Genomic DNA, 16,546 nt, shown 5'->3' on the forward strand with positions numbered 1-16,546 from the left:
GCTCCTTGGTGATTGGTACAGACAACTTACATTGGACAGCGACTTCTTCAATTTTTCATACGAGAAGAACAAAAAATATGACTTTAATCGTGAGTTGTGAATTGAGATCGACTATTGCTTCCTTTTCTTATTATTTCAATGGAAAAAAATATATCTTTAGCCTATTTAACGCATTTAATGAGATTATTATTTTTTCATCAAACATTTTTAAAAGTGCATCATTCATATAAATTGAATGTATTTAGATGGGTGATAATTCGTAATTTTAAGAATTTGTTTTCTTATTGTTGCATTGAAAAAATAACAAATCTATTAAAGTATTGATATCAAAATTGAAATATATATATTGTTTTGATGTGATAATAGTAATTTAAAAAAAATAAAAAAAATATTATTTTAATATATATTTTTAAAAATATATTTTAAAATGCTATTATAATTTTAAATAAGTGTTCAATTGAGTGGTGATGAGGTCACATGACGCAAAGCTTTTGTGCTTGAGTGAAAGACCCGAGGAAATTTGATTATTAATTTTTTTTGAAGAGGGATGCACCCGTGGAGTTTTGGTTTCTAGAATGATGCACCTGTGTTTGGCGCGAGAAGGTTCAAGGAACTGCTGGATTTAAATCCGGACCACGCGTTCATGGTTAAATTCTGTGGTAGGGACCAGGGACTGGAGTTATGGGCTTGCCAGGCCAAGTGGGGGCCTGGGCCCATGAGGTGAATTCATTATGGCGGTAGGAGGCACACGTGTACAACGAGCATTGGAATTTGATCACGTCGTTTTCGTAAAAGACGTCACCGGCACTGGCACTGGCTCGGTTGGCAAGCCCACGTGCCAATGTAAAATGAGAGGGGCGCAAAAGCTGAACCAAACTTCTGCTGGAATCTCCTTTTTCTTTTTTTATTCCTTTAGTTGGGGCCTAGGCTTGGACCTGATTTTGTAACCTACTGGGTTTGGAGAGCTATGATTGCATGCAGTCAAGTGCCTATACTCGGGCTATGATGCTAATTACCCTACCGAGCATTTTGTTGGCTTTATCTTCTACTTGGCCCAGTTCGGACGTGGGTGGGCGAGCGCCAGGGCTCCAAAGAGGCTTCGGCGTCATCGGTTGATTTGTGAATTCAAAGGTCTGAGTCCTGGGCAGCAACATTGAGCTTTCAGTTGTCAAACCAGTACTTCTCTGGGTCCATCATGTACAAAACTTTCGAACTACTGTACACTTTGATTTACATGATTTATTTATTTTTACTTCAGTAATTGAATTGTTGCACGTTTGAATTTGTATTTTTTTCTGTCAGATTTTATTAAAAAGTCCATTAAAAATATATGAAAATTTCATGCATATATAGCAACAAAAATAATCAATATTAACTTCATGTTATAATTATAGATTTTATAACACTTTACTTTGAATGACCATGTACTAAAAATATGTTTCTTTAAAACTTTGTAAAGAAAAATTTAATGGAAAAAAATCTAAACAAAAAAAAATACAATATTTTTGTGTAGTTTATAAATATTTTATAATTTAATAAAAGATTTTATGTAGATACTTCAAGATCTATATTTAAATACTTTATGATTTATAAAAAAATCAAAAGAAACACTTAATAGGAATAAACCTAAGTAGAGAAAAAAAAAAGTATAATTTGCATTGACTTTATCTCAAAAATACATGTCTCGTGATAAAATTTTAAAATGATATTTTTCAATATTATAGATAAGTTTTTTAAAAGTTAAGGCTGGTAAAGACTTTATAAATAAATATGTTAAATTATTACTTTACCTGATTTGTTTAATATCAATTTTTTCTTTATGTTAAAACTCAAGAATATTAAAGAACTTGAAATATGCTTTATCAATTTCTTTTTCTGTTGAAGCTCAAGAATATTAGCTCTACTGTGTTTGGATTTACATCTCTTTTATTAAGTTACATAAATAAATATGTTAAAAAGCATCACATGTACAATTAAAAAAAGTCAAAAAAAATTGACAAATAAAAAGAAACAAAATATTATACAATATTAAAGTCAAATTGAAAAAATAAATAATTATTCTTATTTTTTTTATTATGCATCTGATTTTCACTTGTTTCTTAACCTGTTTCCTGGTGGAATCTAATAGAATGAGTGCAGATACAAAAGAGTAATTGTTTGACTTACAATAATAAAAAGAAATTTAAATATTTAAAATTATTTGTTCCACGTTTATTGTTTTTATTTCACAAAAAAGAGAGACGAGGATGCTTGATTTTGCAAGGTGTGGGAAAGAGAATAGCTACTTAATTAATTCTTGTTTTATTGCAGGTTGGATATAGTAATATTCCAAGGTTCACTTAGGCTTTGTTTTGTAATATAGTTTGTGTAGTTGAAAGTGAGACGGCAAAATGGATGCCTTCCACGCGTTTTTAGACGAGATATGGTTGTTTCTCATTGTGTTTTAATATGTATTTGGCATAAAAATTATATTTTTAGTGTTTTTTTGTGATTATAATATGTTAATATAAAAAATTAAAAAAATCTGAAAAAATTATATTAATGTATTTTCAAGTGAGAAATATTTTTAAAAAACATATTACCCTATAATGCCAAACATTCACTTAATTTTTAAAATGTTACAACCATTAAAAAACATATAAAAAACATTAATTATCAATTAAAAATCACTTTTATAAAAATGCACCATACATATGAAAAAGATCAAAGTGTTCTTCATTACAATTTATTCTAATATTAAATGAAACCTGTTATTTTTTTCTTTCATAAAAAAAATGATATAATATTATTAATAAGAATAACATTTTATATTGTTGCAAGGACCTGGTAAGAATAATATAATTTTGACTTACTATTTCAAAGATTTATCTCGCAGTCGAACACTGATAATATGGATGATCTATCCAAAACCTAATTAAAAAATCAACTTGATTAATAATATATATGAATCTAGGACAACTTCTTTTTTTCATTCCATAAAAGGTCTCATGGGTCTCAAAGTCTTGGACCATGACATTAATTTTTTTTATTATTATTAATATGAATGTTCGGATTAGTTTGTTTATATCTCGAATAATTTTACGAACCTTAAAGTTAATAATTATATAAGCTTCTAGAAACTCAGTATCTTCTAAAAAATAAATTCAAAACCTAATCAATTAAACTACATCCACTCAAAGATACTGAAACATTAAACTTGTTACAGATGAAGATGTTAGTGGATACAACTACTCCTGTAATGAATTAGTTTATTAGCCTAAGAGAAAAGAATTTATCTGGAGAAAAAGAGAGGAAAAGGAACTGATGTCAAGGCTGGAGGCAGGAGTAGGTGTCTCTGCAAGAACAGAGGGCAAAGCCATTTAATGCTTTTAAGAACAATGGCATCACAAAGAGCGGCTATTTTGGTAACCAAACCACAAATCCAGCTCTGATGAGCTTGGCCCAAGCAAGAAATTGACCGTTGGAATCTTGAAACAAAACACACTATATAAAAACAACTTTAAAACCCAAAAAAAACCCTTCTCTTTCCCAACTCCGCTCCTGCATATCCTACCCAAAATTTCGACCGTTGCAAGTCTTCTTCCACACAAAAGAACCCTAAAACAAAAACCCTCCATTGAGAATCCCTCTCTTTCCTTCCACAGAGAGGCCTTTTCAATAAATATTCTTCACTGCTCATCAACAAAATCAAAAGAGAACCCAATAGCTCAAAACTTCTAAAAAATATTAAACAAATATGGATTCAACACCAAGAAGAAAGAGTGGCCTGAACCTCCCATCTGGGATGAATGAGACTTCTTTAAGACTAGAGACCTTTTCCTCTTCCAGTTCTTTTAGAGCAGTAACATGCGTATCATCACCCAGAGCAATATCAAGCTTATCTTCACCCTCGAAAACCTCATCTTGCAGTGATAGATTCATACCTTGCAGATCATCTTCAAGGCTCCACACTTTTGGACTCGTAGAGAAAGGATCTCCTGTTAAAGAAGGAGGCAACGAAGCTTATGCAAGGTTATTGAAATCTGAGCTTTTCGGGTCTGATTTTGGTTCCTTTTCTTCTCCTGCAGGTGGTCAAGGAGGGTTGAGTAGTCCTAACAAGAATATGTTGAGGTTCAAGACTGATCATTCGGGGCCTAATTCGCCATTTTCTCCTTCAATCTTGGGACACGATAGTGGGATTTCTAGTGAGTCTTCTACTCCTCCTAAGCCACCAAGAAAAGTCCCCAAAACACCTCATAAGGTAACTACCGAGTCTTCTTCTCTTTTTTTTCAATTTTGGGTTTCTTTGGTTGTTTAGAAAATTGTGGATAAAGAAGATTTTTTTGCATCCCTTTTGATTTAATTGGATTCGATAGAAATCATTGAAGATTCAGTCCAAGAAAATGATAATTATTGAAGGTTAATTTTGCTGCAGGTTTTGGATGCCCCGTCACTTCAAGATGACTTCTATCTGAATCTTGTGGATTGGTCCTCGCAGAATGTACTCGCTGTTGGGTTGGGAACTTGTGTCTATTTATGGACCGCATCAAATAGTAAAGTAAGTTCGATCGTACAAGGTTCTTAGCATGTTAAACAGCTCCAAAAACTGTCCAATCCAATGCAAAATGGTCTCTTAAGTAGTTTCTTTGGATAGTAACTTGCTATTTAAAATGGGGCCGACTGAGGTATTAGATGTTTAAACCTTTTTGCTATCTTGTTCTCAGGTGACCAGGTTGTGTGATTTAGGGCCTAATGACAGTGTATGCTCTGTGCAATGGACCCGGGAAGGCTCATACATATCAGTTGGTACACATCTTGGTCAAGTTCAGGTAGCTCTAACGATCTAATTTAGCCCAAAATCTTGTATTTTTATATGATTCATTTTGATTTATGGTCTGCTGTCAATGTTTGTTATAGGTGTGGGATGGAACACAGTGCAAGAGGGTCCGAACCATGGGAGGGCATCAAACAAGAACAGGTGTCTTGGCTTGGAACTCTAGGACACTAGCATCAGGAAGCAGGGACCGCCATATACTTCAGCATGATCTTCGAATTTCCAGTGACTATGTCAGCAAACTTATTGGTCACAAATCTGAGGTAAAGTCTAAAGCAGAAGAGTTGAATAAATGGCTCAGTTCAACAATTCCTGACTTGTATTTCCAATATTTTGTCTAAATGGATTATATGGACTAGGATTTAGTTGTGAAATAATATTTTGTGTATGGTGGAAAAAATGGAAGTAAGCCTCTCTATCACTTTTTCCAGGTATGTGGCTTAAAATGGTCACATGATGACAGGGAACTTGCATCAGGTGGAAATGATAATCAGGTAAGATTACTACATTTTTCTTGCTCATGGTAGCAATTCGTTTTCATTAGCTAATAAATATTCTGGTGGCATGTCCCCTTTTATTTGTGTGTATATTAATGTGTAATCAAGTCAATGTCCTGTTGGTGATCAGCTCTTGGTATGGAATCAGCACTCCCAGCTACCAATTTTGAAACTGACTGAACACACAGCTGCTGTCAAGGCCATTGCTTGGTCGCCCCACCAGAGTGGCCTTCTTGCATCTGGAGGTGGAACCGCTGATAGATGTATTCGCTTTTGGAACACCACCAATGGTCATCAATTAAACCATGTTGACACAGGAAGCCAGGTTTTTCCTCCTTTACTTCTTGCTTAATTTTCACTAGGTCATGGAGCTTCATAGAACTAATTTGCGATCTCTTAAAGACCCCTCAGCTTACTGGATTTTCACTGGCTGACTGCAGGTGTGCAATCTAGCTTGGAGCAAGAATGTTAATGAGCTGGTCAGCACTCATGGGTACTCCCAGAATCAAATTATGGTGTGGAAATATCCATCATTATCCAAGGTATTAGCTAAAGTTGCTGCTAGTTCTTTGTAATTAATCTGTCTCGTAGCTAAATTAGCCACCAGTTCAAGATTTGCAAGGAAAAATCCTGTTAAGAAAATCCGTCTGTTTTCGTTTTGTGATAGGTTGCAACTCTAGTTGGTCACAGTTTGCGAGTACTCTATCTTGCCATGTCTCCTGATGGTCAGGTACCACAATATTATGATTTCTGCATATCTAAGGATAGAAGAAGAAATGATCATGAACAAGTTTTTAATGTCAAAATTGTCTGTTCATCATGTAGACAATAGTAACTGGAGCAGGGGATGAGACATTGCGGTTTTGGAACGTCTTCCCCTCTATGAAAACACAGGTAAGCAAGCGTGTTACGTGATATCATTGCGGTTTTAAGGGGTTTTCAGTTGCCTTTCCAGTACTAAGATTTTCTTTTTTATTGTGGTTTCAGACACCAGTGAAAGATACAGGTCTTTGGTCATTAGGACGAACCCAGATTCGGTGACAAACACTGCGCAAATCTGAAGCTACTTTATATTGTAAATACATACACCACAAACAAAGTACAGGAAGAGGAGTTTGATTTCTTTTTTTCTTTTCTGCCCGAGTTTGAACTTCGAACTAGTTTGCTAAATTATATTGTAGAGTTTAAACAGGATTTTTGTATATTGTACTTGTTTTTCACACGTATACATTCAGGAAAATTGTGATGTCATTGAGAAAAAGAAAAGGATCGGATGAAGTAATTCATTCTCACAAGTCTGGATTTTATGGGTTTTTCCTCCTTTTGTCTCTCTCATTTTAGTGACTGTAATGGATTAGATCGAAATTAATATCACCATTGAAGTGCTGTTATTCCTCAAAATTATCTTTATGAGAACATGAGCCGAGCTTTTCAAGTTCTGTATGAAAAAAGAATGAATAAGAAAAGCAGGCTGGGATAATCTCCAATGCAAAGCTCAGAGATGCATCAGATGATACAGGAATAGAGTTGCAACTGGCAGAACTTTTCCTTTCTCCAGCAAACTCTTGATGAACACCTCGTGGCGTTGGGCCTCAACCACGATGCCTTTCTGAAGAGTAGGCTTGCAAATCCGGCTAAATTCTGCATGGCAAACAGTGCTGCAATGGAAGTCAGAAATGTGCTGTTAGCACATCTACTGGTATCTAATCTACTCCATAACCATAACCTTGTTACCACCTGGTTGCAATATTCCATTATCATCTGCAACATTCACAGAATCACTTAACGGCCTGTGTATTCTAAAATCATCATCAAGATGGGCTGTTGCTGCTCGACCAACTGCCAGACCAAGTGCTTGCGTTCCTAACTCTGCATATGAAGCTGCATCTCTAGTTGAGATCCCAGAAACCAAGGGCAGAACACACAAATCAAACCCAAATCAGGAAATCCGCAAAGGCAGACAAAGAAACATTTGAAGAAAAGTTTTGAATTCAGGAAACCAAGGTAATCATCGCGTTGAATCTCAGGAGAGTTCAATTGGTTAATTAAGAAGAGAAAATGGCTCATAAGAATGATGTTCTATCACATCATAAGTGAAACTAGAACCCTGCATTTTTTTTCCCTGTTAAGTGAGTTCCTGTGGGCATCTGGAAATAAAATTTACTCATACATCAAGGATTTATCTTGGCGTGTGATAGTATCACTTAATTTTCATGGTTATGGTTTGAAAATTTAAAATTTTGTAAACAATTAATGGAACTCGCACAAAACTCAGATCTTTATTAATTAGTCAAATACTTTTACACTTATGGTTAGAATAAAACATAAATCCCACGACATCAAATCCCGGGGTCAAAATGATTATTTATTAGCAGTAAAAATGATTTTTAAATTCCTAAAAGTTAATATATTATACACACACGCACACTGGACAAATCCCCAAGGCCATTAATTGGGCTTGTGGTCAGAACCAGTTGTCCTACACCGGGTAAGACTCCTAATACTCTTGGGCTTCAAGTCCACCAATATATACGCAATGGGCCATTTTGGTCTTTTGGTTTTATTCACCCCTTATTATATTATTAAATCAATAGTATTTTGAAATATGTGTTTGCCTAGGAGAGCTCGTTTAAGGCTTAACGGGGTTAATCTACAATATTGTTTTGATTAAAAAAAATTAAAGTGTTATTATTTAAAAAAATATATAAAATTGAATTGAATTTTGATCGAGTTTATTTTAGATTAATTTTTTTAAAAAAAACCTAACTTAGATAAAGGGTTGTGACCAAATTTAATAAACGTGGTGTGAATAGATTGAAGTATTAATTTTTCAAGTATTTATGATCGTTTAAAAATAAATTTTTATTCAAATAAAAGGAGCAAATTTTCTCATCAGTAATTCTATTTAACATAAATTATAAGCAATTAAGTTGGATTAGTTACTGGTTTCATAATGAATTAATAATAATAATAATAATAAAAAGACATGAAACCCATGGTGGAATACGTTCGAGAATTTCAGCTTGTTTTAGATGGCGTGATGTGAGATTTTAAATGACGTAAATATTTGTTATTTTTTAAATAGAACAGTGGCCACTATGCTTCTTTACATGCATGTTGACTTCTCTGTGGAGCAGGTGGAGATGCATGTATTTCGTACTCCCAATTTCGTTAAAGCCAATTAATCCGGCACGTTTAAGAAGATGAAAAGAACGATTTTTATGGCAGCATAACTTGGACTAGTCTTTCCGCAGCACCGTTCCTTTCGGCCGTGTTTTTCAATTTTATATTTTAAATCGTTTTAATATGTTAGTTTTAAAAATAATTTAAAATAAATAAAAAATATTATTTTGATCTATTTTAGTATAAAAAAACACTTTGAAAAACAACCATATCTACACTCCTAAAAAAACATATGTGATTTAGTGTTTGATATCTAGTTATTATCTTTTATTTAAAAATATATTTAAATAATATTTATTTATTTATTCAAATTAATTCTTGATATTAACCATTAAAACAATTTAAAAATATTAAAAAGTGTTAAATCTTTACCGCATTTCAGCCGGCTTCCCAAACCCTATCTCTAGTTGACTTAAGATACACTGACTCGGGTTGGAAGGGATAGTTTTTCTTTGTGTTGACTTACGATTCAATGGAATTCTCACAAGGAAAAGTAAACAAGATACATTGAATCGTAATTAAAAGTTGGAATTATTTTCCCATCCCATTCTGCAAAACTTGATGCACAACCAGAATATCGTAATTATAATTTAGATACACACCCTTTTTGTTTTTATATTTTTTTTAAAAATTTATTTTATTTTTTATTTTAAATTAATATTTTTTTAGTGTTTTCAGCTCATTTTAATATGTTAATATTAAAAATAATTTTTTTAAATAAAATTTTAATATATTTTCAAATAAAACAATCATATTCTCAAATCTAGAATGCCGTAGCAGCATCGTCATATTTTTTTTGTCGAATTCTTATATTAAATAACCTTTTTTGGCATCATAACATTGATACCCTGAATAGCGACTAGCAAGTGTTCGGGAATTATCTCCTTCCTACCTTTCCACACCCAATATTGAGTTTTCCACCAAGATATACTAGATATTCTGCTAGGTTTTAGCATTTGGCTTATCGTATGTTTTAAGATTATATATCATATTTTGCATGTTCGTAATGCATGACATCGAGTAAGATAACAGTTGCAGCACAGCAGTTTTTTGCTGGTATATAAATATATGGGCGTAGCATTACTAAGAAGAGGTCAAGAAGAAGAGTTGGTGACCTGAGAGACTAACAACGATGCTTGGCAATGGTAATTCATGGACTTGAAAAGGAAATCTAACCACCAAACTCTTTCCTTGGCAGCAGAAATCAGAAATTTAATAATCATTATTGTATTCATGTCAAGATGTCTTATCATGGATTTAGCACCATAAACAATTGTCTAAATCACAGTGTCTGTCTTATCATGTAGATCATAGGTCACTGCATCTCGTCATGCCGTAGTGCATGTCATCAAGTAAACACAGAACTTAGCAAATACTTGCTATTATTCCCTTTATCAAGTCTATAATATATTAACATGAAATGGATGGATGGTGCAATAACGACGGGTTCGCTGCAAGGTCCTTGTTAGCATGTCGTATGAAGGCGGGACTTCCTTAAATTACTGATCATACCTTCCCAAAGTAAAACTTCTCCGCGCAAGTATTGGGAAAATCATTAAGAAATTCATGTTAACAGTAGACCGACCTTTCATCCATTGAGCGGTGGTTAGCTCCTTTGCTTTTGTTTTTCAATTGGGATCTCTCTCCAATCATCCTCATTTCCTACACTGCATCAAACTCATGAAAACTTCCCTCGCAATATCAGGTGGTTTTCACTTGTGAATTGCAATAGACAATAGGGTGTGCTTTACTTCAGCCTTACACCATTCCACATCATGAATGCACAAAAAACTATGAATACCTTGAAAAATGGAACACCTTGAATGCAAATAGGCAATAGTTCAAGGTAACAGATGATTGAGTCAACTGATAGATGTGTACTGATTCAACTAAACAGAGAACTACCAAGCAATAGACGACCATGAAAACACTTTTTTAACTTTGGTGCTGATTCTGTATCGCAGAACACTTTACAGAACATGTGCTCAAATATCTGTGAAATGGGAAGGCGTGAGTTAGTAGGGGCCATCATTTCACAAGCCTTTTGCTAAACTAAGCTCGTACGGATCTGGTCGGAGGAATCAGCATGCATTTCCGGTAAGAAATGATCGGTGAAACTGTTGCACACACATCTAAACAACAAAAACCAAGAACAAGAGTATTCTTGGCGGCAATTTCATTAATAAATTTAGAGCTAGAATGACACATTTAAGTGGACAGTATGCACAGAGACCACTTCTGACTCCAGAACCAAGATTGCTGCTTGCACCAAAAACTGTCCAAAGAAGAACCTGGGCAACAATGCGCATGCATTATCTTCTTTGACTGCAGAGATTCCTAAAAATCATCATAATTCTACGACCCACCAGCATTAACTTTAACATCATCGCTGCTACAGATATCTTTTGTTTAACCACAACACTGAACTAGAGTCGGGGTGGCTTTCTTTTAAGTTTCTTAAGCCCTTTTTGTGCATATTCACCAAGATATAGACCATTCTGACTGGTGACATGAGAAATATCAGGCGTCAAGCAACACATTAGTTGAATTTTTTCTTATAAATTGATATTACTGCTACTTGAACAACGGGCATCAAATAGAATTGTGGTGAGCAGCAGCCAAAACTCTACTCCCACTATCCCTGCTCAGCAAATACATAATAACATCATCAATTTCTTTTCAAGTTCACTTCCATTCCAGAGTAAACAAATGGCAAGGTGATGAAAAGAAAAATGAGACTTTTTTTTAATGGGAAAATGTCAGTACCTCAAATTCTGAGCAGAAATCTACAACAGAGTTGATATAGCACAAAGGCACCATGTCAGCCACATGAAGAATCCTGTCACCCTTCCGATCCACAAATAAAACTCAAACGCATTTAACAATCAGGCTTCCAAGAAGAGAGTGCATAAACAATCCGGCCCTTCCACCCTTGGAGCAACCACTGGCTATCTTCATCAATTACAAAATCCTTGTGGTAGAGAGCTTCGACCCTCTCCTTCGCTGTCGTAAAAATCTCCCGATTCAAAGGGAGCTGCCTAAACCCAGCCCTTAGGACCCGCATCTGCCACTGCTTGTATGTCTCTGGCCTCTCTATCCTCTCTGCACCCTCGCATGCAATTACATTCATTGCCTCCCACCCAAAAATCTCTTTCTCAATAAGCAACCTCTCTGGAACCTCACGAGACACATTAGCCTCCAGAACATCAAACAAAGTGGAGAAGTGGAACAGGGCCTCTCGGAAGCGTGTGATAAAGAATGGAGCATTGTAGGCTCCATTAACTACCCCTTGTATGAAGACATCAGGATTCATATTCCTGATCAAATTGAGAACGATATTTCTAGGACTCTCCACCACCACAGTCTCATCAAGCAAGTTTCTTAATCTATACACAGAATTCACGACAAGCACCTCATTTCTATCAATCTTGAGATCCTCAATTTTAATGGTTTCCCACTTCTGTGCTATAGCATTGAACTTGAATGGAACTTTGAAAGTGTTTGCATAATTTGCTAAGCGGCGTCCTGTCTCCTCAACCCTTTCTGCTGGTCGGAAACCTGGATTTGGGAGATCAATCCCAGTAATCCGCAGATGGGGAGGTCCTCCAGGTCTGGATGAGAGGCGCTGAATAAGGCAGGGCCATTGGAAACCGTACATGATGCCAAAATCAACAATGTGAACCCTTGTTGCATTTTCGGCTATATTCATAATTGTTTTATTTGAGAAGAAATTAGACAGCTTCCTAAACGGACAAGCGGCAAGAAACATGTGGTAAGCTTTCAAAACATCAGCAGCTGATGTTGGCTTGGAAATAAGTGCTTTGTAAATCTGGGTTCCCGAGCCAGCCAAGCGTGCTTCGAGACCATCAGCAAAAATATTGGCTAGTCTCTGCATGGCATCCCCTGTCAATGGAGCATTCTGTCTGATTTGCTTCAGCAGGTCATTTGCACTCCTCCGGTCATCTGCTGCAACAGCTTGTGCACAAAGAGTCAAGAGAGTTCTCAAATCCACCACATCCCTCTTACCTCCCTGCCTCTTACCTCGAGCTTTTCCACCATTCGATCCTTTGGCTTGTCCATTCTGCTGTACACTCTTGCTTTCCCCGTTATGCAAGGCTGCTTGGAGGGCAGAGTCATCTTTTCCACAATTGAGCAATACCATGTCAAAATCCGCTGGACTCGCAGTTGATTCAGAGTAAACTGCAGACTGCTTGTTACTCCTACCTCCCTCTAAAGCCGACTCCTCAGGATGAGGATTCTTCTTCCCCCTCGAACCATCTGCGTAATTATCATTCTCACGCTTCTCCCCTGCCGTAGCTAACACAACCTTGACATCTTCCTTCAGGTCTTTTAGAAACAAGCCCTTACTCTCCAAATCAATAAGCAGATTGCCATTTGGAATGAACTTACTGGCCTCCTCAAACCCTTTCTTAAACTGCATAACAGACTCACTCTCCCCAAATATCTCAGCAACCATATTAGGACCAACTGGAGAGTCGACAAATCCATCTACAGTAACACTGCTGTTCCCTGGACTATAGGATGACTGAGAAGCATATCTCGAGGACTTGTACTCGCCAAGATCACAAATCGACCCATGATCCAACAAGTTACTGCCACTGCTGCTGCTTGTACTGCTTGTACAATTACTACAATTCAAATCATGATTTTCATCTGGCCTTTCATGATTTTGATCTAAAAATTGTACAGGATCATCAGGTGCAGAAGGATGCTTCTCCCCAATAAGCTCATACAACGATTTCTCCGCAGCTAGGAGTGCCGCTGAAGATTCTTGAAACATACATGTCTTCTCTTCCATTTCCTCTTCCATTAGCATCTTGCTAATATATTTCAGAACCACATCACTGAAATCAAAATCTTCATGAGAATCTCCCTCTTGACTCATGCTTGCGGACAGAACTGAGTTACTTGGTGTTGAATCAGGCGGAACACGAGTACTATTTACATAGTTTTGGTTGACACGGTTGTTATCCAACTTGAACGCATTAACAAGATCCTGAACCGATGAAGCAGATTGGGTTTCATTGCTTAGTTTCAATCCATTTACAGAACCATACAAACCTCTCAAGGACTGATCCATGATCATCAATACCTCAGAAATTTCACAACTTACAACACACTCCAAAACCTTGATGTTTCGGCCTGCAGTTATGATAATACCAAGTACCCACAAAGCCAAATTATACAGCTTCAGTTCATACTCATAGTTTCTCCAAAAAAATAGCTTTTCCACTAAGTAATAGCTCTCACCATGTATCAAAGTCCAGATTTATTTTCTACTAACACCAGAAGCATACACATAAGAGCGGGGGAAAAAAGGAAAAAAAAAAAAAAGAATAATCTTTGCGCTATATATGGTGACTGAATAAAGTAGACAAAGAAGAAAACAGAAAGAAAGATGATTGCAGCATAGAAATTATCAGAGCTGTCCTACAAAAGAACAAAACAGTGAATACAAAAGGATGCTTTCATGATCCTCGAAATGAAAGCTTTGAAATCACTTTACACGGTTTCTAAATTCTTGTAGAAAAAAAATTAATGAACAAAAAGAGGAAAGTACCTGAAAAAAGTTCCAGTCTAGCAGGAATAAAAGAATTAGGAGCGTATGTTTTTGAGAGAGAGGGCAGGAAGTGAGAAGGGGTAACGATGGTGAGGACTCAAGGTGGTTGTTTCTGGAACAATTGTAAGCCAGCTAATTAGAGCCTCTTCATTTTATTCTTCGACGCGCTCAGGGCGACTCGTCCACGATGTGCTTGTCTTGTTTTTTTCACTTCTTTTCCCTGATATTTCTTACAACTACTTTCTTGTTTCTAAAAATTCAAAAACAAAAAAACATTAATCAAAAGTTAAAAGATATGGTGAACCATATATATAAATTTATTGTGTATTTAATAATGTGGCATCTAATTTTTTAAAAAATATTTTTAATTAAAATAACAAAAATTTAGAATTTTTCTAAATTTTAATATTAATATATCAAAATCATTAACATTTTATCTTTCTGTTTTTTTTCTTTTTTTAAAAAAAAAAAAAAAAACTCTACCTCGCTGTGCCTCATCATGTCACCCATTCCTACTAGTATAAAGTGGGACTCGAAACAAACGTTCTCTTTTTTTGATTGATTGATTGGACTTCCTGAATGTCAAGTCATCCGAAACTCTAATATTAACTCACACAAATTAAAAAATACAAAGACAAAATTGACAATCGAAAACAAAAACAATGGCAAGCTACAAAGTGTTTTTCCACTCCGATTCCTAACTTTGATTTTTTAAAAAAGAAATTGTCACGGTAATCTACAAATTTTGACAAAATAATACTATTTAAAATATTTTTAATAAAATAATACATTTTTACATTATGACACCTTTAAAATATGATATATTTACTCGAATTTGTTATTTTCTAGCACTACTACAAGATAGTTCTCAAAATTCTTTAAAAGTGTGCTTCATAAAAAACAATTAAACATGTCATGATTCAAAAATAAAATAACTTAATATGAATTAGTAGGTAAACTAAATCAGTGATTTGTGGTTCTAATAAAAAAATCTCTTAGACTAAAAAATAATTTAAGAGGCAATTATATTTACAAAAGAAAGTAAGAAGAATTTTATAACCGGATTAAATCTTGATTAATTTAATAATACAATAAAAAAAATATAAGGTAATAATAACAAATTAAAAATATATTATCCTGAATAAAGCCAAGTCATCACATGAAAATTGTGACCTGAGCATGAGATATGTCCAAATTGCATATTTATTGTACATTATAGGTCACGAGGTCAAAATAATTCAATAGAAAAAGATATTGACATAAATAAAAACAAAACTGAAAAAATTAAAAAATAAATATAGATCAAGATATTTAATATCGCAGAACAGATTATTTACCTTGTTATGTTTAATGATTTTATTTATTAAAATCAACTTGCAACAAAAATTGACACACCTATAAAATTTAGTGTATAAAATAAAATGAAAAACAATATCATCTAAAGTTATACATATTAAAAATATTATAAAAATAAAATATTTTATTTTTTTAAAAATAAATTTAATCTACATAAAATTAAAAGAAATACAGATGAATCATGTTAATCTCCTCAATAATTCAATATTCCAAATATAACTAAGAAATTATTGTCATTTTAAAAATGTTAAATAAGCCAAAAAATTCATATTGAAAGGGGTATCTATTGAAACATAAACTTAAAAATTATGAAAAAAAATATATAAAAAAGTATCAATTAAAAAAATCAAAAGAAAAAAATAATGAAGCCAAATGTTGCAAAGCCTCGTAAGCCAGGCCAGGTGCCTGCCCATCAGGAAATGACCCATGCATGGATCTATTTTTTAAGTTAATGTGTTGCTTGCCCTCACTTGTTTTTTAAAAAATAAATGGCGTGTAATTTGAATACTCAGATTCCTACCATCGTGGTGGCTAAAAAAATATAATTCATGTTTTTTATTGAAAATTTATTTTTCAACTAATATTTTACCAAAAAAAACTTGAAAAATACTTTAAAAATCTTGTTAAATCAATTCATAACCTAAAAACCACAAAAAATCTAAAAACTTGAAATTAAAAATCTTCTGAAACTCAAATTGTTTTATCAGGCATTTTTAAAATTAAAAAAACATCTATTTCGAACTTGCTTTTAAGATAAATTTTAAAATCACCATTTATTTTTTTTTTTTTTCAGTATACTCCTGCCTTTTAATTTAACCCTTATTCTAAAAAGCAATATACAACTAAGTGTTAACATAGGCTCAAAAAAGATATATTATAAAAAATAAAATAAAAATTCAAAAATCAAACTAATTTTTTTAAAAAAATAATCAATACCATAATCTACAATGAATTGATTTGTGACATTGCGAACAGTGATTGCGTCAAAAGGAAAAGATTGAGATCTTTTAGTGTATCTTACTGATAAACAAATGTCTCTTTTAAACTTGTTTGACAATATTGTTATGGTTATTTTTTAAATAAAAATTTATTTAAAAATATATTAAAATAATATAT

The 16,546-nt window shown here is 34.0% G+C and overlaps 2 protein-coding genes across 3 annotated transcripts; one reads left to right on the top strand and one right to left on the bottom strand.

Moving 5' to 3' along the window:
- Positions 1-3,460: 3,460 nt before the first annotated feature.
- Positions 3,461-6,605, top strand: LOC133704522 (protein FIZZY-RELATED 3-like). Its single transcript, XM_062129366.1, has 10 exons — positions 3,461-4,240; positions 4,415-4,537; positions 4,704-4,808; positions 4,897-5,076; positions 5,245-5,307; positions 5,441-5,635; positions 5,751-5,852; positions 5,978-6,040; positions 6,136-6,204; positions 6,298-6,605. Exons 1-10 carry the CDS (start codon positions 3,737-3,739, stop codon positions 6,349-6,351), a joined length of 1,458 nt encoding a protein of 485 aa, XP_061985350.1. The 5' UTR covers positions 3,461-3,736; the 3' UTR covers positions 6,352-6,605.
- Positions 6,606-10,626: 4,021 nt separating this feature from the next.
- On the bottom strand, positions 10,627-14,225 carry LOC133705196 (scarecrow-like protein 9). Of its 2 annotated transcripts, none has more exons than XM_062130329.1 (3): positions 14,075-14,225; positions 11,260-13,656; positions 10,627-11,134 (listed from the first exon to the last, which is right to left on the bottom strand). In XM_062130329.1, exon 2 carries the CDS (start codon positions 13,598-13,600, stop codon positions 11,372-11,374), a length of 2,229 nt encoding a protein of 742 aa, XP_061986313.1. In that variant the 5' UTR covers positions 13,601-13,656; positions 14,075-14,225; the 3' UTR covers positions 10,627-11,134; positions 11,260-11,371. The 2 variants fall into 2 exon arrangements, with proteins under 2 accessions (XP_061986313.1, XP_061986312.1); XM_062130328.1 differs by having other exon boundaries at positions 11,260-13,790.
- Positions 14,226-16,546: the final 2,321 nt, after the last annotated feature.

Source organism: Populus nigra, chromosome 10 (genome assembly GCF_951802175.1).
Source record: "Populus nigra chromosome 10, ddPopNigr1.1, whole genome shotgun sequence".
NCBI classification, from domain to species: Eukaryota; Viridiplantae; Streptophyta; class Magnoliopsida; order Malpighiales; family Salicaceae; genus Populus; species Populus nigra.

Excerpts from the sequence above, each read along its gene's own strand:
- LOC133704522 (XM_062129366.1), top strand. The coding sequence starts at position 3,737 with ATGGATTCAACACCAAGAAGAAAGAGTGGCCTGAACCTCCCATCTGGG. Across the intron at positions 5,308-5,440 it reads CAGGTGGAAATGATAATCAG|CTCTTGGTATGGAATCAGCA; the intron begins GTAAGATTACTA and ends GTTGGTGATCAG. Across the intron at positions 6,205-6,297 it reads TCCCCTCTATGAAAACACAG|ACACCAGTGAAAGATACAGG; the intron begins GTAAGCAAGCGT and ends TTGTGGTTTCAG.
- LOC133705196 (XM_062130329.1), bottom strand. The coding sequence starts at position 13,600 with ATGATCATGGATCAGTCCTTGAGAGGTTTGTATGGTTCTGTAAATGGA.